The sequence below is a fragment of the Amphiura filiformis genome, chromosome 14, assembly GCF_039555335.1.
Source record: "Amphiura filiformis chromosome 14, Afil_fr2py, whole genome shotgun sequence".
In the NCBI taxonomy this organism is placed as follows: domain Eukaryota; kingdom Metazoa; phylum Echinodermata; class Ophiuroidea; order Amphilepidida; family Amphiuridae; genus Amphiura; species Amphiura filiformis.
Window position 1 is genome coordinate 37,090,018 of NC_092641.1, and position 25,633 is coordinate 37,115,650.

The 25,633-nt window shown below is 42.1% G+C and overlaps 1 protein-coding gene across 1 annotated transcript; it reads left to right on the top strand.

Moving 5' to 3' along the window:
- Nucleotides 1–4,739, top strand: LOC140170481 (transcriptional regulator ERG homolog; the record flags this gene model as incomplete). The annotated part of the gene is made up of 1 exon (XM_072193842.1): nt 1–4,739. A coding segment is annotated over one exon (552 nt), but the record flags the coding sequence as incomplete, so codon positions are not given.
- Between the last annotated feature and the right edge of the window lie 20,894 nt (nt 4,740–25,633).

Consider the following 25,633-nt stretch of genomic DNA (forward strand, 5'->3'; position numbering starts at 1 on the left):
ATACGTTTATTTGCTTTTGTCTTTTCTCCAGGGAGTGGTCAGATCCTACTGTGGCAATTTCTACTTGAATTACTCTCAGACAGTGCTAATTCAAACTGCATTACATGGGAAGGAACCAATGGAGAATTTAAGATGACAGATCCAGATGAAGTAGCAAGAAAATGGGGTGAACGAAAAAGCAAATCAAGCATGAATTACGACAAGCTTAGCCGAGCTCTCCGATATTACTATGACAGGAACATCATGACGAAAGTGCATGGAAAACGATATGCGTACAAGTTTGATTTTGCCGGTCTTGCCCAGGCCATGCAACCCGTTCAGGCAGACCCCAGTGTCTACCGGTATCAGTCCGACTTATCATACCTACAAGGGTATCATCACACAAGCAAACTGAACTTTGTTGGGACACCTATCCCATCAACCAACGGGGCTGGACTTTTTGGATCACATGGTTCCTATTGGTCATCACCAAGCGCAAATATCTACCCCAGCGGTCACGTGGCACATCCACACGGTCACGTGCCGTCACACATAGGCACTTATTATGGATAAAAACAGACATTACATTGAACTTTGGCAATTTTTTTCTTGAACTGAAAAAAGTGCCATGGAAAACCTTTTGTATATGATGAAATTTTATTGGAAAACTCTTTTTATGTATTTTATTGTTTTTGTGCTTCATTTTTGGATGAAAACACGTACTTCACAACGTGGTCTCTTACACTGTCCCTTAAGAATATGTCGTCATGCTATATTAAGCACATCCACAAAATTTCATTTTCATGTTTTTGATGGAATAAACTGCCTATATTAATACAAGAGAACGGTCTACCATGTCTACGATAACGGTGGACTGAATAACGCATGCTTGAGACCAGGTTGGACAACAAGATCCTGCAGAATGATGAACCTTGCACTGAGCAAAGCTTCCAGGTTCGCGCATCGTGGTCAAATACCGTATTATTAAATGGAACTCATTTGGGGTCAAACGTCACGGATGAGTAATTTTGGCTAATAGATTATATGATACAGTAATGAGATTTGGACATTGACCTTGGCTATAGCCGGGCCTATAGGGTGTACACAAATTTGAGGTCAAATGTCATTTAAGGGTATTTCCGGTACATAACCTTAATAATAATGCTTCTTTTCCTGCAGATTACATGGTACAGAGATACGACTGACACATTTGAATTGACATTTGCTGGTGTCTATGGGGTGTACACAGAATTTGAGTTTTAGGTCATGCAGGGGTCAAATAGGGTTGATTACTGAAAATTACCTTAAAATTCATTATTTGCTGGATATTAAGTGCTGTGATCATCAGAATAATGCCAAAAAGGCCCTAGCATTATAGGTGCATGTATGGTTATAATCAGATTTGGCTTAAACATGGGGAGGGGTCTGTTTTGGGGTACAATTTTAAAGTTTGTCCACTTTAAATGATAACTATTATATGTGATCCCGAGGTCATTTCAAAGTCATCAGAGGTCAATGAAGGTCAAATTATATTAGTAGATATATTGTTATTAAACTTAGTGCCTACATTTTTCACGAGAATAAAATTTTGTCCAAAGTCATTTCAAGGTCATCAGGGGTCATTTTAAGGTCACGACTGGACTTCGTGGTCTTTCAAGACCGCAGCATATCTAGTTTTTCATCTTCTGTGTTTCACGTTTTACGAGCGTGTTTTAAGGGGAAAACACGATCACATTTTTTCTTCCTTTTGTATTTATTTCAAAAGCTGGCTTGGTTGGATTATTGAAAAGACAAACTAGCTGCCGTTTTTTATTTTGTCTTATCGTAAACGAATTATTTTAGTTTACTTACTTCGAGTTCGTTCTTGATTTTTTTAAAGCATTCCAACATTACGTCCGAGTTAAAGCATTTTGTTTGTTAATCTCTGCAACCGATGGGTGAGAGCCAGAAGACTTATGTCATAACTGGCTTCACGTGTTTGTATTTTAAAAAAAAGCACGTTTTATGTGATATGCGTTCTTTGCATTCACCTTCATTATTTATTTTGATGTTTATGTTTATGTTTATAAAGTATTATGTTAATACGGGTATTGTTCGCCGCGTAAAATCGTCTTGTCAACACTAAAGTTGCAATATTTATGTCTTTTTTTTTCCTATTTTTTAAATTTGCAGCAAAGTTGGTTATTTGTGTCTGTGCTTTAAACTGTAATGAGCGGTTTAAATTGATACATTCCACACTTGATTTTGACCAAACGAATTAGCATTGAATTGATTATCCAACAAATACCACGCGATGTACTTGTTATGTTACTTATTAGCTACCTTCAAAAACATGTTTGGTCTCATCAGTTACCAATATAATTTCGTTATTTTTTCGTGCATCTACCTCTAAGTCGGGATAATTGACGAATCCCCATCCTCAGTTATTACATCAAATCCTTCCCAAGTTGCGTCAAGCAAATCATAAGGTCAAAGGTCGATGCTGCAATGATGATCATTATATTATGTGTTTAATATCATACCCTCTATCTTGGGTACAACATTATCTATTGAAATGCAAATTATTTGATGAATATGTTTAATGTGTAATATGTGTTATATTTGGTGCAGCCAAAAGAGCGCAGTTAAGTAAAAAGTTATTTTTTATTATTTAACATGTTTAAGTTATTACTAAAAACTTGTAATTTGTAGATTTTAGGTTATCTATAAGAAGATAAAAGAGTCTATCCTATTGACTGAATAGGCCGGGACACTGCTGCATAAAACATCAAGCTGGGTTCTCAGTTTGGTGAAAAAAGTTAAGAGATGAAAGTATGTAGTAATCAACAGCAATAACAATTAAAGTACTTTGAAAAATCAATCAATTATTTTAAGTTTAAAACAGTGAGAAGCGATATCCTAACGTGTTTACACCAGTGTAGAAATGTCTTAGTACGTTTTGAATGATTTGGGACAGCGTTGATTACGTTGATAATGTTTCATTTTTCCATAAATAATTATTAACAAGTGTTATTAAGTTCCAGTGATTTGAATTTGAATTAATACATACTTTCATCGATTTTGTTATTGTAGTCTAGTAAGAAAAAAACAAACAATTGCTTTATGTAAATCATCATCTTGAAGTCCAAGATCGAGGCAATTAAGACTTGTTTATACAATTATATACCCATGCTCTGTGAGCTGGGACGACGTATTTTGTACACTATATTATTATTAAGGGTCCTTGATTATGAGAATATTGGGGGCAGTAGGTTTGTAAATATAAATAAAATCTCCAATTGTCTTTCCACTAGTTTGGATACAGCAGCCTGACTTTGTAAACGTGGTCATCAGAGTCAAATTAAAATGGTTCATATTTGAAGATTTTCAAAGGAAAACATATGCGTGGCTAAATAAAAATGTTGTAATGTAACTATTTTTTAACTAATTTATAAAAACAAAATCAATTAGCAATTTACCAGGTTTACTGCTCTAAAATTGATCCAATAGATATTACGGTAATTTAATTTTTTTTTAAATAAATAAATAAATGAATCCACATTTTTGGCAATATTCTCGGTATACGTTTACCTTGTTCTTATTAAGTATCCATTTTAATTTGACACTGATGTGGTTTAGTCGTAGGCTACTTTCCAATCTAGAAACGCTGTAGATGACAACCCTCTAAAAATATCCAAGGGGTTTTTTAATGTTTTACTTCTGCACGATTTTAAGAAGTAAGGCCACAATTGAAATGTCCATATTTTTTTGTCTCAAAGTTGAATATATGTAATTATTTCCGCACGATTAACTGTATTTTGTAAAATAATGAGCTCATTTTTGTGTAGCTTTCTAAAAGATTTTGTAATTTATAAGGCTTGATTGAGTTGCAATATGGCTACCGGGATTTTAAATTATATAACACTCTCTAGAGTTCTTCGTCTATATTCTGTACTTTTCCCTTTTTATTTGGTGAAATTGTTAACACCGGTGTGTGTGATATATAAAAATAAATGATTAAAACTAATTAATGAAAATGCTTTTTATGCAGCAAAATCTGTCAGAATCACCTTAAGATTCCTTAGATTTATTTCTACAATGATTACTATCCGGCAGCTTTTCAATCCCCTGTCATCTCTTACACCGTGCCCTCCCTTTTTTGGACAGCTTTCACTTTCGTAGTCAATTCAGTCTTTTCCACAATTACTGTGTAAGCGATTGTAGTTTACATCGGATTTAAGACTACTTGGAGAATATCCTTATAGCATTGCCAATGTATATTATTTTAGTCCAACTTAAGGGATCTGGAATGAGCGATTTGAGCGTTTCGACAGTATTTTTTATGGGGCATGAGAGCACATCAGACATATCGAATTGCATTCTGAATACGAAGAACGTCTTTCTGATATAAAATAATTTTCATTTTTTGAAATTCACGATATAATACAAATTTTATGACAAATTATTAAAATTTGATATTTTTCACATTTTTGATATATAACAGTCCTCGAAGTAAATTTTATAAATCTAATGATATATTCTTAAAGTGTATGTAGCTGGGAGGAAAAGCCGACGATCAATTGGAAATTTTGACCTTTCATATTGAAGTTATGGATTTTTTTCCCAAAAAGACCTAATTTATTTTGGTGTTTTGGGAAAAAAATCCATATCTTCAATACGAAAGGTCAAAATTTTCAATTGATCGTCGGCTTTTCATCCCACCTACATACACTTTAAATATAAATCATCAGATTTATAAAGTTTACTTTAAAATACTGTTAAATATCAAAATATCAATTTTTAATCATAATTTGCCATAAAATGTGTAATTACATTACGAATTTCAAAAATCAAAATTATTTGACATCAGAAGGACATTCTTCGTATTCAGAATGCGATTCGATATGTCTGATGTGCTCTAATGTCCCACAATAAATACTGTTCAACGTTCATACCCCATCGCTTAAAAACAAATGCAAAAGTAACATTTTCTTATTTTAGATAAAAGTAGGTAATTATGAAACAATGTATTTTATTGACCTGTCATATTTTAACATGATATGAACAAAAAATCAAAAATCAACGATTTAAAACAATAAAGCATTAATTATCATAACGAGATATGTTAAGGGATCTAAAATGAGCGTTTATGGCGTTTCGACAGTATTTTTTGTGGGACATGAGAGCACCTCAGACCTATCGAATTGCATTCTGAATACGAAGCATGTCTTTCTGATATCAAATAATTTTCATTTTTTAAAATCACAATATAATACAAATTTTATGACAAATTATAAAATTTGATATTTTTCAAATTTTTGATATATAACAGTCCTCGAAGTAAATTATATAAATCTAATGATATATTCTTAAAGTATTGTAGCAGGGAGGAAAAGCCGACGGTCAATTGAAAATTTTGACCTTTCATATTGAAGATATGGATTTTTTCCCAAAAAGACCTAATTGTTTTTGGTGTTTTGGGAAAAAAAATCCATATCTTCAATACGAAAGGTCAAAATTTTCAATTGATCGTCGGCTTTTCATCCCACCTACATACACTTTAAGTATAAATCATCAGATTTATATAGTTTACTTCAAGTACTGTTAAATATCAAAAATATCAATTTTTAATGATTTGCCATAAAATGTATATTAAATTGCGAATTTCAAAAAATCAAAATTATTTGATATCAGAATGACATTCATCATATTCAGAATGCAATTCGATATGTCTGATGTGCTCTAATGTCCCAAAATAAATACTGTCCAAACGTTCATACCCCACCCCTTAATCTATAGAAATTATTAAGATGTTTTCAGTGTGCACAAAGAAAATGTGTAATTGCTTCAGTGAAGCAAAATCGATACACGGCATCTATTTTCCGAATAGCCTTAAATCCGAGTAGAAACTAAGACGGGTTGGTAGAAAGCCCTATGGTAGCAATATCCTCTCATTTGTACCTTATCTCTGTACACAAATGCAGTATTACCTTTGAAATGGAAAAATATTAATATAACATTTCTTAATTATTATAATTGTATAGCTCTTTGTTTATTATGTCTGTTTGTGTACTTTAATAATTTGCCTGTACAAAGCACAGATCATTAAATAGTTCATACAAAAGAAAGAGATTTTGTACAAAAATAATGTCTCACGAAGTTTTCTTTTATTTTCTCATTGTTTTAAAAAAGGGTTTTTAAACATTTAGATTTTTAAATTTTCAGATTTTTAAAGTATAGATTATACCTCCAACATAAACAGCACTATCACCACCACCATCACCAACACTACAACCGCAACCACCAACACCGCACCAGAGAGGTAGCCCCGACAGAGTTCTACTGGGGTGAACCAAACCTGCCTGGTTATTAAATTAATCAGTGACAAAGTTATATCTGAATTTGACATGTGCTAATTGATGCAATAAAATTAAAACATCCATCAGCATTTGTCAAATTCAGAGATAATATTGCCACTGATTAATTTGATAATCAGGCAGGTTTGGTTCACCCATGGTTCACCCTAGAAGAACTGATCTGGTGGGGCTTCTTCTTTGACACCAACAACAAAACTACAACAATACGCACCATCAATAACACCACATTATTACAACCACCACCAACACCAAACACGTTAATATCACCATCACCATTACTAACACCATCACCGCCCATCACCGCATCCAACACAAAGATCTTTTAGTAAAGCTAGATGAGAATTAGTGTACATGTTCACGTAACCTCCTTCAACTCATTTGCATAGAATTGGATACCAGGATCGTATTCTGATTCGTTAAACTTCGAATTAGCATACTTTTGGATACCTCCATATTTGGGTCTACCTAATTAATTATTAATGACGATTACGTTATATGCATCATGACGTCATTAGAGCTTTGTCACTCGTCCGATTCGAAACACGAAAAACGTTTGCACTTTTCTTTCAATTCATGTTATATCGTAAAATACCATATAGCGGAGGTGTTAGTTTTTTATATAAGGAAAATATTCCTGGCGATGACCCGCCATGTTGACAATGGCTAAATGTGCTGTATTAGTTCTGGAAAGGGTCCGGCGATGGTCGGCCATTTTTTTCCAGATTTTGAGGTAATTTAGTAGACTTGCTTACCAGTCGTTTTCATTATCCTAACTACAGCTTGCACATTGAAAAGTGAACTTAGACGTACGTGATGCGAAAAATTCTTGCCGTACCTTTTTTGAGTCATTTTTCAGCCGGGACGGTTACGTTTGCGGCCACGCATCGGTATACGGATGACCGGTTCTTGTGTATATTAGAATTCTGTGATCCAACACCAATAAACAACCACAACACCAACCACTATTACCCATCAACACCATCACCCCATCCAACACCAAGCCACTATTACCCACCAACACTAACATCATCACCCCAACACCAACCACTATTACCCACCAACACTAACACCATCACCCCATCCAACACCAACCACTACTACCCACCAACACTAACACCATCACCCCATCCAACACCAACCACTATTACCCACCAACACTAACACTATCACCCCATCAAACACCAACCTCTATTACCCACCAACACTAACGCCGTCATCCCATCCAACACCAACCACTATTACCCACCAACACTAACACCATCACCCCATCAAACACCAACGACTATTACCCATCAACACTAACACCATCACCCCATCCAACACAAACCACTATTACCCACCAACACTAACACCATCACCCCATCCAACACCAACCACTATTACTCACAAACACTAACGCCGTCATCCCATCAAACACCAACCACTATTATCCACCAACACTAACACCATCACCCCATCCAACACCAACCACTATTACCCACCAACACTAACGCCATCACCATCCAACACAAACCACTATTACCCACCAACACTAACACCATCACCCCATCCAACACCAACCACTATTACCCACCAACACTAACACCATCACCCCATCAAACACCAACGACTATTACCCATCAACACTAACACCATCACCCCATCCAACACAAACCACTATTACCCACCAACACTAACACCATCACCCCATCCAACACCAACCACTATTACTCACAAACACTAACGCCGTCATCCCATCAAACACCAACCACTATTACCCACCAAACACTAACACCATCACCCCATCCAACACCAACCACTATTACCCACCAACACTAACGCCATCACCATCCAACACAAACCACTATTACCCACCAACACTAACACCATCACCCCATCCAACACCAACCACTATTACCCACCAACGCTAACACCATCACCCCATCCAACACCAACCACTATTACCCATCAACACTAACACCATCACCCCATCCAACACAAACCACTATTACCCACCAACACTATACACCATCACCCCATCCAACACCAACCACTATTACCCACCAACACTAACGCCATCACCATCCAACACCAACCACTATTACCCACGAACACTATCACCCCATCAAACACCAACGACTATTACCCATCAACACTAACACCATCACCCAATCCAACACCAACCACTATTACCCACCAACGCTAACACCATCACCCCATCCAACACCAACCACTATTACTCACCAACACTAACGCCGTCATCCCATCAAACACCAACCACTATTATCCACCAACACTAACGCCGTCATCCCATCCAACACAAACCACTATTACCCACCAACACTAACACCATCACCCCCATCCAACCACTATTACCCACCAACACTAACGCCGTCATCCCATCAAACACCAACCACTATTACCCACCAACACTAACACCATCACCCCATCCAACACCAACCACTATTACCCACCAACACTAACGCCGTCATCCCATCCAACACAAACCACTATTACCCACCAACCACTAACACCATCACCCCATCAAACACCAACCACTATTACCCACCAACACTAACACCATCACCCCATCCAACACCAACCACTATTACCCACCAACACTAACGCCGTCATCCCATCCAACACAAACCACTATTACCCACCAACGCTAACACCATCACCCCATCCAACACCAACCACTATTACTCACCAACACTAACGCCGTCATCCCATCAAACACCAACCACTATTATCCACCAACACTAACACCATCACCCCATCCAACACCAACCACTATTACCCACCAACACTAACGCCATCACCATCCAACACAAACCACTATTACCCACCAACACTAACACCATCACCCCATCCAACACCAACCACTATAATTACCCACCAACGCTAACACCATCACCCAATCCAACACCAACCACTATTACCCACCAACACTAACACCATCACCCCATCCAACACCAACCACTATTACCCACCAACACTAACGCCGTCATCCCATCCAACACAAACCACTATTATCCACCAACACTAACACCATCACCCCATCCAACACCAACCTCTATTACCCACCAACGCTAACACCATCACCCAATCCAACACCAACCACTATTACCCACCAACACTAACGCCGTCATCCCATCCAACACAAACCACTATTACCCACCAACGCTAACACCATCACCCCATCCAACACCAACCACTATTACCCACCAACGCTAACACCATCACCCAATCCAACACCAACCACTATTACCCACCAACACTAACACCATCACCCCATCAAACACCAACCACTATTACCCACCAACACTAACGCCGTCATCCCATCAAACACCAACCACTATTACCCACCAACACTAACGCCGTCATCCCATCAAACACCAACCACTATTACCCACCAACACTAACACCATCACCCCATCCAACACCAACCACTATTACCCACCAACACTAACGCCATCACCATCCAACACCAACCACTATTACCCACCAACACTAACGCCGTCATCCCATCCAACACAAACCACTATTATCCACCAACACTAACACCATCACCCCATCAAACACCAACCACTATTACCCACCAACACTAACACCATCACCCCATCCAACACCAACCTCTATTACCCACCAACGCTAACACCATCACCCAATCCAACACCAACCACTATTACCCACCAACACTAACACCATCACCCCATCCAACACAAACCACTATTACCCACCAACACTAACACCATCACCCCATCAAACACCAACCACTATTACCCACCAACACTAACGCCGTCATCCCATCCAACACAAACCACTATTACCCACCAACGCTAACACCATCACCCCATCCAACACCAACCACTATTACCCACCAACGCTAACACCATCACCCAATCCAACACCAACCACTATTACCCACCAACACTAACACCATCACCCCATCAAACACCAACCACTATTACCCACCAACACTAACGCCGTCATCCCATCAAACACCAACCACTATTACCCACCAACACTAACGCCGTCATCCATCCAACACCAACCACTATTACTCACCAACACTAACACCATCACCCCATCCAACACCAACGACTATTACCCACCAACACTAACACCATCACCCCATCAAACACCAACCACTATTACCCACCAACACTAACACCATCACCCCATCCAACACCAACCTCTATTACCCACCAACGCTAACACCATCACCCAATCCAACACCAACCACTATTACCCACCAACACTAACACTACCACCCCATCCAACACCAACCACTATTACCCACGAACACTATCACCATCACCCCATCCAACACCAACCACTATTACCCACCAACACTAACACCATCACCCCATCCAACACCAACCACTATTACCCACAAACACTAACACCATCACCCCATCCAACACCAACCACTATTACCCACGAACACTATCACCCCATCAAACACCAACGACTATTACCCATCAACACTAACACCATCACCCAATCCAACACCAACCACTATTACCCACCAACGCTAACACCATCACCCCATCCAACACCAACCACTATTACTCACCAACACTAACGCCGTCATCCCATCAAACACCAACCACTATTATCCACCAACACTAACGCCGTCATCCCATCCAACACAAACCACTATTACCCACCAACACTAACACCATCACCCCATCCACCAACCACTATTACCCACCAACACTAACGCCGTCATCCCATCAAACACCAACCACTATTACCCACCAACACTAACACCATCACCCCATCCAACACCAACCACTATTACCCACCAACACTAACGCCGTCATCCCATCCAACACAAACCACTATTACCCACCAACACTAACACCATCACCCCATCAAACACCAACCACTATTACCCACCAACACTAACACCATCACCCCATCCAACACCAACCACTATTACCCACCAACACTAACGCCGTCATCCCATCCAACACAAACCACTATTATCCACCAACACTAACACCATCACCCCATCAATCACTAACACCAACCACTATTACCCACCAACACTAACACCATCACCCCATCCAACACCAACCTCTATTACCCACCAACGCTAACACCATCACCCAATCCAACACCAACCACTATTACCCACCAACACTAACACCATCACCCCATCCAACACAAACCACTATTACCCACCAACACTAACACCATCACCCCATCAAACACCAACCACTATTACCCACCAACACTAACGCCGTCATCCCATCCAACACAAACCACTATTACCCACCAACGCTAACACCATCACCCCATCCAACACCAACCACTATTACCCACCAACGCTAACACCATCACCCAATCCAACACCAACCACTATTACCCACCAACACTAACACCATCACCCCATCAAACACCAACCACTATTACCCACCAACACTAACGCCGTCATCCCATCAAACACCAACCACTATTACCCACCAACACTAACGCCGTCATCCATCCAACACCAACCACTATTACTCACCAACACTAACACCATCACCCCATCCAACACCAACGACTATTACCCACCAACACTAACACCATCACCCCATCAAACACCAACCACTATTACCCACCAACACTAACACCATCACCCCATCCAACACCAACCTCTATTACCCACCAACGCTAACACCATCACCCAATCCAACACCAACCACTATTACCCACCAACACTAACACCATCACCCCATCCAACACCAACCACTATTACCCACGAACACTATCACCATCACCCCATCCAACACCAACCACTATTACCCACCAACACTAACACCATCACCCCATCCAACACCAACCACTATTACCCACAAACACTAACACCATCACCCCATCCAACACCAACCACTATTACCCACGAACACTATCACCCCATCAAACACCAACGACTATTACCCATCAACACTAACACCATCACCCAATCCAACACCAACCACTATTACCCACCAACGCTAACACCATCACCCCATCCAACACCAACCACTATTACTCACCAACACTAACGCCGTCATCCCATCAAACACCAACCACTATTATCCACCAACACTAACGCCGTCATCCCATCCAACACAAACCACTATTACCCACCAACGCTAACACCATCACCCCCATCCAACCACTATTACCCACCAACACTAACGCCGTCATCCCATCAAACACCAACCACTATTACCCACCAACACTAACACCATCACCCCATCCAACACCAACCACTATTACCCACCAACACTAACGCCGTCATCCCATCCAACACAAACCACTATTACCCACCAACACTAACACCATCACCCCATCAAACACCAACCACTATTACCCACCAACACTAACACCATCACCCCATCCAACACCAACCACTATTACCCACCAACACTAACGCCGTCATCCCATCCAACACAAACCACTATTACCCACCAACGCTAACACCACCATCACCCCATCCAACACCAACCACTATTACTCACCAACACTAACGCCGTCATCCCATCAAACACCAACCACTATTATCCACCAACACTAACACCATCACCCCATCCAACACCAACCACTATTACCCACCAACACTAACGCCATCACCATCCAACACAAACCACTATTACCCACCAACACTAACACCATCACCCCATCCAACACCAACCACTATAATTACCCACCAACGCTAACACCATCACCCAATCCAACACCAACCACTATTACCCACCAACACTAACACCATCACCCCATCCAACACCAACCACTATTACCCACCAACACTAACGCCGTCATCCCATCCAACACAAACCACTATTATCCACCAACACTAACACCATCACCCCATCCAACACCAACCTCTATTACCCACCAACGCTAACACCATCACCCAATCCAACACCAACCACTATTACCCACCAACACTAACGCCGTCATCCCATCCAACACAAACCACTATTACCCGCCAACGCTAACACCATCACCCCATCCAACACAAACCACTATTACCCACCAACGCTAACACCATCACCCAATCCAACACCAACCACTATTACCCACCAACACTAACACCATCACCCCATCTAACACCAACCACTATTACCCACCAACACTAACGCCGTCATCCCATCAAACACCAACCACTATTACCCACCAACACTAACGCCGTCATCCCATCAAACACCAACCACTATTATCCACCAACACTAACACCATCACCCCATCCAACACCAACCACTATTACCCACCAACACTAACGCCATCACCATCCAACACCAACCACTATTACCCACCAACACTAACGCCGTCATCCCATCCAACACAAACCACTATTATCCACCAACACTAACACCATCACCCCATCAAACACCAACCACTATTACCCACCAACACTAACACCATCACCCCATCCAACACCAACCTCTATTACCCACCAACGCTAACACCATCACCCAATCCAACACCAACCACTATTACCCACCAACACTAACGCCATCACCATCCAACACCAACCACTATTACCCAGCCAACACTAACGCCGTCATCCCATCCAACACAAACCACTATTATCCACCAACACTAACACCATCACCCCATCCAACACCAACCTCTATTACCCACCAACGCTAACACCATCACCCAATCCAACACCAACCACTATTACCCACCAACACTAACGCCGTCATCCCATCCAACACAAACCACTATTACCCACCAACGCTAACACCATCACCCCATCCAACACCAACCACTATTACCCACCAACGCTAACACCATCACCCAATCCAACACCAACCACTATTACCCACCAACACTAACACCATCACCCCATCAAACACCAACCACTATTACCCACCAACACTAACGCCGTCATCCCATCAAACACCAACCACTATTACCCACCAACACTAACGCCGTCATCCCATCAAACACCAACCACTATTACCCACCAACACTAACACCATCACCCCATCCAACACCAACCACTATTACCCACCAACACTAACGCCATCACCATCCAACACCAACCACTATTACCCACCAACACTAACGCCGTCATCCCATCCAACACAAACCACTATTATCCACCAACACTAACACCATCACCCCATCAAACACCAACCACTATTACCCACCAACACTAACACCATCACCCCATCCAACACCAACCTCTATTACCCACCAACGCTAACACCATCACCCAATCCAACACCAACCACTATTACCCACCAACACTAACACCATCACCCCATCCAACACAAACCACTATTACCCACCAACACTAACACCATCACCCCATCAAACACCAACCACTATTACCCACCAACACTAACGCCGTCATCCCATCCAACACAAACCACTATTACCCACCAACGCTAACACCATCACCCCATCCAACACCAACCACTATTACCCACCAACGCTAACACCATCACCCAATCCAACACCAACCACTATTACCCACCAACACTAACACCATCACCCCATCAAACACCAACCACTATTACCCACCAACACTAACGCCGTCATCCCATCAAACACCAACCACTATTACCCACCAACACTAACGCCGTCATCCATCCAACACCAACCACTATTACTCACCAACACTAACACCATCACCCCATCCAACACCAACGACTATTACCCACCAACACTAACACCATCACCCCATCAAACACCAACCACTATTACCCACCAACACTAACACCATCACCCCATCCAACACCAACCTCTATTACCCACCAACGCTAACACCATCACCCAATCCAACACCAACCACTATTACCCACCAACACTAACACTACCACCCCATCCAACACCAACCACTATTACCCACGAACACTATCACCATCACCCCATCCAACACCAACCACTATTACCCACCAACACTAACACCATCACCCCATCCAACACCAACCACTATTACCCACAAACACTAACACCATCACCCCATCCAACACCAACCACTATTACCCACGAACACTATCACCCCATCAAACACCAACGACTATTACCCATCAACCCACTAACACCATCACCCAATCCAACACCAACCACTATTACCCACCAACGCTAACACCATCACCCCATCCAACACCAACCACTATTACTCACCAACACTAACGCCGTCATCCCATCAAACACCAACCACTATTATCCACCAACACTAACGCCGTCATCCCATCCAACACAAACCACTATTACCCACCAACACTAACACCATCACCCCATCCAACCACTATTACCCACCAACACTAACGCCGTCATCCCATCAAACACCAACCACTATTACCCACCAACACTAACACCATCACCCCATCCAACACCAACCACTATTACCCACCAACACTAACGCCGTCATCCCATCCAACACAAACCACTATTACCCACCAACACTAACACCATCACCCCATCAAACACCAACCACTATTACCCACCAACACTAACACCATCACCCCATCCAACACCAACCACTATTACCCACCAACACTAACGCCGTCATCCCATCCAACACAAACCACTATTATCCACCAACACTAACACCATCACCCCATCAAACACCAACCACTATTACCCACCAACACTAACACCATCACCCCATCCAACACCAACCTCTATTACCCACCAACGCTAACACCATCACCCAATCCAACACCAACCACTATTACCCACCAACACTAACACCATCACCCCATCCAACACAAACCACTATTACCCACCAACACTAACACCATCACCCCATCAAACACCAACCACTATTACCCACCAACACTAACGCCGTCATCCCATCCAACACAAACCACTATTACCCACCAACGCTAACACCATCACCCCATCCAACACCAACCACTATTACCCACCAACGCTAACACCATCACCCAATCCAACACCAACCACTATTACCCACCAACACTAACACCATCACCCCATCAAACACCAACCACTATTACCCACCAACACTAACGCCGTCATCCCATCAAACACCAACCACTATTACCCACCAACACTAACGCCGTCATCCATCCAACACCAACCACTATTACTCACCAACACTAACACCATCACCCCATCCAACACCAACGACTATTACCCACCAACACTAACACCATCACCCCATCAAACACCAACCACTATTACCCACCAACACTAACACCATCACCCCATCCAACACCAACCTCTATTACCCACCAACGCTAACACCATCACCCAATCCAACACCAACCACTATTACCCACCAACACTAACACTACCACCCCATCCAACACCAACCACTATTACCCACGAACACTATCACCATCACCCCATCCAACACCAACCACTATTACCCACCAACACTAACACCATCACCCCATCCAACACCAACCACTATTACCCACAAACACTAACACCATCACCCCATCCAACACCAACCACTATTACCCACGAACACTATCACCCCATCAAACACCAACGACTATTACCCATCAACACTAACACCATCACCCAATCCAACACCAACCACTATTACCCACCAACGCTAACACCATCACCCCATCCAACACCAACCACTATTACTCACCAACACTAACGCCGTCATCCCATCAAACACCAACCACTATTATCCACCAACACTAACGCCGTCATCCCATCCAACACAAACCACTATTACCCACCAACGCTAACACCATCACCCCCATCCAACCACTATTACCCACCAACACTAACGCCGTCATCCCATCAAACACCAACCACTATTACCCACCAACACTAACACCATCACCCCATCCAACACCAACCACTATTACCCACCAACACTAACGCCGTCATCCCATCCAACACAAACCACTATTACCCACCAACACTAACACCATCACCCCATCAAACACCAACCACTATTACCCACCAACACTAACACCATCACCCCATCCAACACCAACCACTATTACCCACCAACACTAACGCCGTCATCCCATCCAACACAAACCACTATTACCCACCAACGCTAACACCATCACCCCATCCAACACCAACCACTATTACTCACCAACACTAACGCCGTCATCCCATCAAACACCAACCACTATTATCCACCAACACTAACACCATCACCCCATCCAACACCAACCACTATTACCCACCAACACTAACGCCATCACCATCCAACACAAACCACTATTACCCACCAACACTAACACCATCACCCCATCCAACACCAACCACTATAATTACCCACCAACGCTAACACCATCACCCAATCCAACACCAACCACTATTACCCACCAACACTAACACCATCACCCCATCCAACACCAACCACTATTACCCACCAACACTAACGCCGTCATCCCATCCAACACAAACCACTATTATCCACCAACACTAACACCATCACCCCATCCAACACCAACCTCTATTACCCACCAACGCTAACACCATCACCCAATCCAACACCAACCACTATTACCCACCAACACTAACGCCGTCATCCCATCCAACACAAACCACTATTACCCACCAACGCTAACACCATCACCCCATCCAACACAAACCACTATTACCCACCAACGCTAACACCATCACCCAATCCAACACCAACCACTATTACCCACCAACACTAACACCATCACCCCATCTAACACCAACCACTATTACCCACCAACACTAACGCCGTCATCCCATCAAACACCAACCACTATTACCCACCAACACTAACGCCGTCATCCCATCAAACACCAACCACTATTATCCACCAACACTAACACCATCACCCCATCCAACACCAACCACTATTACCCACCAACACTAACGCCATCACCATCCAACACCAACCACTATTACCCACCAACACTAACGCCGTCATCCCATCCAACACAAACCACTATTATCCACCAACACTAACACCATCACCCCATCAAACACCAACCACTATTACCCACCAACACTAACACCATCACCCCATCCAACACCAACCTCTATTACCCACCAACGCTAACACCATCACCCAATCCAACACCAACCACTATTACCCACCAACACTAACACCATCACCCCATCCAACACAAACCACTATTACCCACCAACACTAACACCATCACCCCATCAAACACCAACCACTATTACCCACCAACACTAACGCCGTCATCCCATCCAACACAAACCACTATTACCCACCAACGCTAACACCATCACCCCATCCAACACCAACCACTATTACCCACCAACGCTAACACCATCACCCAATCCAACACCAACCACTATTACCCACCAACACTAACACCATCACCCCATCAAACACCAACCACTATTACCCACCAACACTAACGCCGTCATCCCATCAAACACCAACCACTATTACCCACCAACACTAACGCCGTCATCCATCCAACACCAACCACTATTACTCACCAACACTAACACCATCACCCCATCCAACACCAACGACTATTACCCACCAACACTAACACCATCACCCCATCAAACACCAACCACTATTACCCACCAACACTAACACCATCACCCCATCCAACACCAACCTCTATTACCCACCAACGCTAACACCATCACCCAATCCAACACCAACCACTATTACCCACCAACACTAACGCCGTCATCCATCCAACACCAACCACTATTACTCACCAACACTAACACCATCTCCCCATCCAACACCAACGACTATTACCCACCAACACTAACACCATCACCCCATCAAACACCAACCACTATTACCCACCAACACTAACACCATCACCCCATCCAACACAAACCTCTATTACCCACCAACGCTAACACCATCACCCAATCCAACACCAACCACTATTACCCACCAACACTAACACTACCACCCCATCCAACACCAACCACTATTACCCACGAACACTATCACCATCACCCCATCCAACACCAACCACTATTACCCACCAACACTAACACCATCACCCCATCCAACACCAACCTCTATTACCCACCAACGCTAACACCATCACCCAATCCAACACCAACCACTATTACCCACCAACACTAACACCCACCCCATCCAACACCAACCACTATTACCCACGAACACTATCACCATCACCCCATCCAACACCAACCACTATTACCCACCAACACTAACACCATCACCCCATCCAACACCAACCACTATTACCCACCAACACTAACACCATCACCCCATCCAACACCAACCACTATTACCCACCAACACTAACGCCATCACCATCAAACACCAACCACTATTACCCACAAACACTAACACTATCACCCAATCTAACACCAACCACTATTACCCACCAACACTAACACTATCACCCAATCTAACACCAACCACTATTACCCACCAACGCTAACACCATCACCCATCCAACACCAACCACTATTACCCACCAACACTAACACTATCACCCCATCAAACACCAACGACTATTACCCACCAACACTAACGCCATCACCCAATCCAACACCAACCACTATTACCCACCAACACTAACGCTGTCATCCCATCCAACACAAACCACTATTACCCACCAACGCTAACACCATCACCCCATCCAACACAAACCACTATTACCCACCAACGCTAACACCATCACCCAATCCAACACCAACCACTATTACCCACCAACACTAACACCATCACCCCATCTAACACCAACCACTATTACCCACCAACACTAACGCCGTCATCCCATCAAACACCAACCACTATTACCCACCAACACTAACGCCGTCATCCCATCAAACACCAACCACTATTATCCACCAACACTAACACCATCACCCCATCCAACACCAACCACTATTACCCACCAACACTAACGCCATCACCATCCAACACCAACCACTATTACCCACCAACACTAACGCCGTCATCCCATCCAACACAAACCACTATTATCCACCAACACTAACACCATCACCCCATCAAACACCAACCACTATTACCCACCAACACTAACACCATCACCCCATCCAACACCAACCTCTATTACCCACCAACGCTAACACCATCACCCAATCCAACACCAACCACTATTACCCACCAACACTAACACCATCACCCCATCCAACACAAACCACTATTACCCACCAACACTAACACCATCACCCCATCAAACACCAACCACTATTACCCACCAACACTAACGCCGTCATCCCATCCAACACAAACCACTATTACCCACCAACGCTAACACCATCACCCCATCCAACACCAACCACTATTACCCACCAACGCTAACACCATCACCCAATCCAACACCAACCACTATTACCCACCAACACTAACACCATCACCCCATCAAACACCAACCACTATTACCCACCAACACTAACGCCGTCATCCCATCAAACACCAACCACTATTACCCACCAACACTAACGCCGTCATCCATCCAACACCAACCACTATTACTCACCAACACTAACACCATCACCCCATCCAACACCAACGACTATTACCCACCAACACTAACACCATCACCCCATCAAACACCAACCACTATTACCCACCAACACTAACACCATCACCCCATCCAACACCAACCTCTATTACCCACCAACGCTAACACCATCACCCAATCCAACACCAACCACTATTACCCACCAACACTAACGCCGTCATCCATCCAACACCAACCACTATTACTCACCAACACTAACACCATCACCCCATCCAACACCAACGACTATTACCCACCAACACTAACACCATCACCCCATCAAACACCAACCACTATTACCCACCAACACTAACACCATCACCCCATCCAACACAAACCTCTATTACCCACCAACGCTAACACCATCACCCAATCCAACACCAACCACTATTACCCACCAACACTAACACTACCACCCCATCCAACACCAACCACTATTACCCACGAACACTATCACCATCACCCCATCCAACATCAACCACTATTACCCACCAACACTAACACCATCACCCCATCCAACACAAACCTCTATTACCCACCAACGCTAACACCATCACCCAATCCAACACCAACCACTATTACCCACCAACACTAACACTACCACCCCATCCAACACCAACCACTATTACCCACGAACACTATCACCATCACCCCATCCAACACCAACCACTATTACCCACCAACACTAACACCATCACCCCATCCAACACCAACCACTATTACCCACCAACACTAACACCATCACCCCATCCAACACCAACCACTATTACCCACCAACACTAACACCATCACCCCATCCAACACCAACCACTATTACCCACCAACACTAACACCATCACCCCATCCAACACCAACCACTATTACCCACGAACACTATCACCCCATCAAACACCAACGACTATTACCCACCAACACTAACACCATCACCCCATCCAACACCAACCACTATTACCCACCAACACTAACACCATCACCCCATCCAACACCAACCACTATTACCCACAAACACTAACACTATCACCCAATCTAACACCAACCACTATTACCCACCAACACTAACACTATCACCCAATCTAACACCAACCACTATTACCCACCAACGCTAACACCATCACCCATCCAACACCAACCACTATTACCCACCAACACTAACACTATCACCCCATCAAACACCAACGACTATTACCCACCAACACTAACACCATCACCATCCAACAGCAACCACTTTTACCAGCCAATACTAACGTCATCGCCCCATCCAACACCAACCACTATTACCCACCAACACTAACACCATCACCCCAACCAACACCAACAATATACAATAATACAATACAAAGAGCATTTGCGCAATTTCCATAAGGCTCAGAGCGCTTACAAAATAGCTTAAGGAATCGGGAATGAGCGTTTCGACAGTATTTTTTGTGGGACATGAGAGCACATCAGACATATCGAATTTTTTGAAATTCACGATATATGACAAATTATTAAAATTTTATATTTTGCACATTTTTGATATATAACAGTCCTCGAAGTAAATTTTATAAATCTAATGATATATTCTTAAAGTGTATGTAGCTGGGAGGAAAAACCGACGATAAATTGAAAATTTTGGCCTTTCATATTGAAGATATGGATTTTTTTTCCCCAAAGACCTAATTTTTGTTGGTGTTTTGGAAAAAAAATCCTTATCTTCAATATGAAAGGTCAAATTTTTCAATTGATCGTCGGCATTTCATCCCGGATCTCACCTACATACAATTTAAGTATAAATCATCAGATTTATAAAGTTTACTTCTAGTACTGTTAAATATCAATTTTAATCATTTGCCATAAAATGTGTATTACATTGCGAATTTCAAAAATCAAAATTATTTGATATCAGAAGGACATTCTTCGTATTCAGAATGCAATTCGATATGTCTGATGTGCTCTAATGTCCCACAATAAATACTGTCCAAACGTTCATACCCCATCCCTTAATACTACCACTTAAAACTACATTTTGAAGGCGCATCTTAAAATACAAATTACAATACCAATAAGAACATGTTAAGGGAACCAAACACTATTACCCACAAACACTAACACTATCACCCAATCTAACACCAACCACTATTACCCACCAACACTAACACCATCACCCCATCCAACACCAACCACTATTACCCACCAACACTAACACCATCACCCCCATCCAACCACTATTACCCACCAACACTAACACCATCACCCCATCTAACACCAACCACCATTACCCACCAACACTAACACTAAACTATCACACCATCCAATACCAGTAAACAACCTCAACACCAACCCCAACCATTACCGCTATTAGCCACCACCACCACCAACAGCGACACTACCACCAACAACCACACCAGTATAAACTTCAATACATTAAAGTGAATCATCATGTGAAATTCTATTTTGGACAAATCTTGTCCCTAGCGGTAAGTTTGCGTAAAAGTTGGCAACCAGCTTTTTTTTGTTAATTTGGATATGCTGAACTCGAATATGGTGTCTGCCAAGCAATATTTTGAGACGGTGAGATCGTGACCCTCAAAAAGACCCCCCCAATCCAAATGACCCCATAGGATCGTATAGGGGGGAAATTAATTTTATTCCAATAATACTTTCAAACGTGTCAAATTGTGCGTCTGGTCCAGCGGGTCCCAGAAATCCAATGTTTGTGCGTATACGACCTATTAATAGTTGAGAAGTTATGGGGCACAAAAGGTCACAGGTCGATTCAGAAAAAGAATAGTTTGCACTATCTGCGATGTCTAGTTAGCATTTTTTGCAGCAAAGAGTCAAAATATATGTAGGATTGCATAGGATTCAAAAGAAATGGCATTTATTTATCATCTATCTTCTGAACTTGACATCGCAGATAGTAAAAACTATTCTTTTTCTGAATCCCTTGAACTTGAGGAACAGTTTGCATCCATTTTTACGAAAATCGGAGCAACTTTAATTTTTTACCCTGTATAACATGAAAATTGACCTTCGACCTGTTGAGCCTCATAACTTGGTATATGTCCTACGCGCAAATATGTTACATTTTTGTGATCCTTACGCCATGCAGACGAACAATTTGACATGTCTTTTAGTGCATTTGAAGCATGTTTAATTTCCCCCTATATGAGCATGTTTGGGGTCTTTTTTAAGGGTCAAGGGGTTCCAATCAAGTTTTCAAACACGACACAAGTAACAGAATTTGTTAACATCAATTACATCAATTACATTGAAGAGCGCCAGCTACATCAAAACTAAGACATACTAAGGTTGCAGACAGTCCGTAGAAGGATAAAACTTTCATATTTTTTACAAAGACCTGAGCGCAAGAAGACCGCAAGTCTATATTTGACATTTTGAGATATGATCGTTTAAACTTTTTTAAATAAGATAATTTGGAAGCCAAAAGAGCCATAATATTGATACTTCTCAGGTACATAGGTATAGGCAAGAATAATCATTTTGAATATCAACCAAGTAAATATCTGTAATATTGATCGATATTGATCGATTTATCATTTTTGGACTCGGATTGAAACAAAAGCTTATAACTCAAAACTGAATGCAGATGTTGGAAATATTTAACCATATTGGTAATCTATGTGCAAAGACGAGCAATTTGACATCTTGTTTGTTGAATTTGAAGGTTGTTTTAAAATTTGACCTCAGTTGACCTTTAACCGAGCTCAAAATGTATGATAATGTCTCTTGACGACATTGGACAATTTTTCATTTTTGACCCCTCTTGACCCCTAACGTGACTCCTATAGGGAGGGGGCCAAATGTTTAAAAAATTGTCAAAATTTGTGGCTTCAACCAATGACTTCAAAACCACCTGTGAACATTTTCTTATCCTAAAAAAAACTTATACACATGCGTATCTCCTTCATTTCTTTCTTGCTTCTTTTTAATTTCATAATCAACGCATTGTTCTTCAAACATGACCACTCTAACTTTGATTTTGTCAAGTGATTTTATGTATTTCAAACGTTCTTGGATTGGCAATTGGCATGAATATTTCGTTTGATTTATCGCTATCTTTTAAAACAAGCTTTTAGTACAAACAATACATAAAGCATCACGGATGTTGTCAATTTTTCAAAGGCTTTTACTTTTTTAATGTTTGCAATTAATCTTTCACTTCCCATACGTTCAGACCAAAAATAAATCAAAACTATAAAATAAATAACTTAATTTTAGTCATACCTCAACAATATTGAATTCACATTATATGATGCCTGTTCGTAGCACATTTTAAGTCTTCTTTCTTTCTTTCTTTCTTTCTTTCATTTCTTTCTTTCTTTTCTTTCTTTCTTCTTTCTTCTTTCTTTCTTTCTTTCTTTTTCTTTCTTTCTTTCTTTCTTTCTTTCTTTCTTTCTTTCTTTCTTTCTTTCTTTCTTTCTTTCTTTCTTTCTTTCTTTCTTTCTTTCTTTCTTTCTTTCTTTCTTTCTTTCTTTCTTTTTCTTTCTTTCTTTCTTTCTTTCTTTCTTTCTTTCTTTCTTTCTTTCTTTCTTTCTTTCTTTCTTTCTTTCTTTCTTTCTTTCTTTCTTTCTTTCATTCATTCAGTTCTTCTTGTTCTTCTTTATCAAGAAAGAGAAGAGAGAGAGAGAGAGAGAGCGAGAGAGAGAGAGGGAGGGTGGGGGAGTGAGGGAGGAGAGAGAGAAAGAGAGAGGAGTGAGAGGGAGGGAGGGAGGAAGGGAGTGAGGGAGGGGGAGGGAGGGCAGGAGAGAGAGAAAGAAAGAGAGACATACAGATAGAGAGGGATAGACGGGAAGACCTGTTACAAGAGATATTATTGTCAATCAATGTCTTTTTACCGTTACCTCCCAGCAAACACAAACCCTTTTTAAAACGATTTAAAAAAAG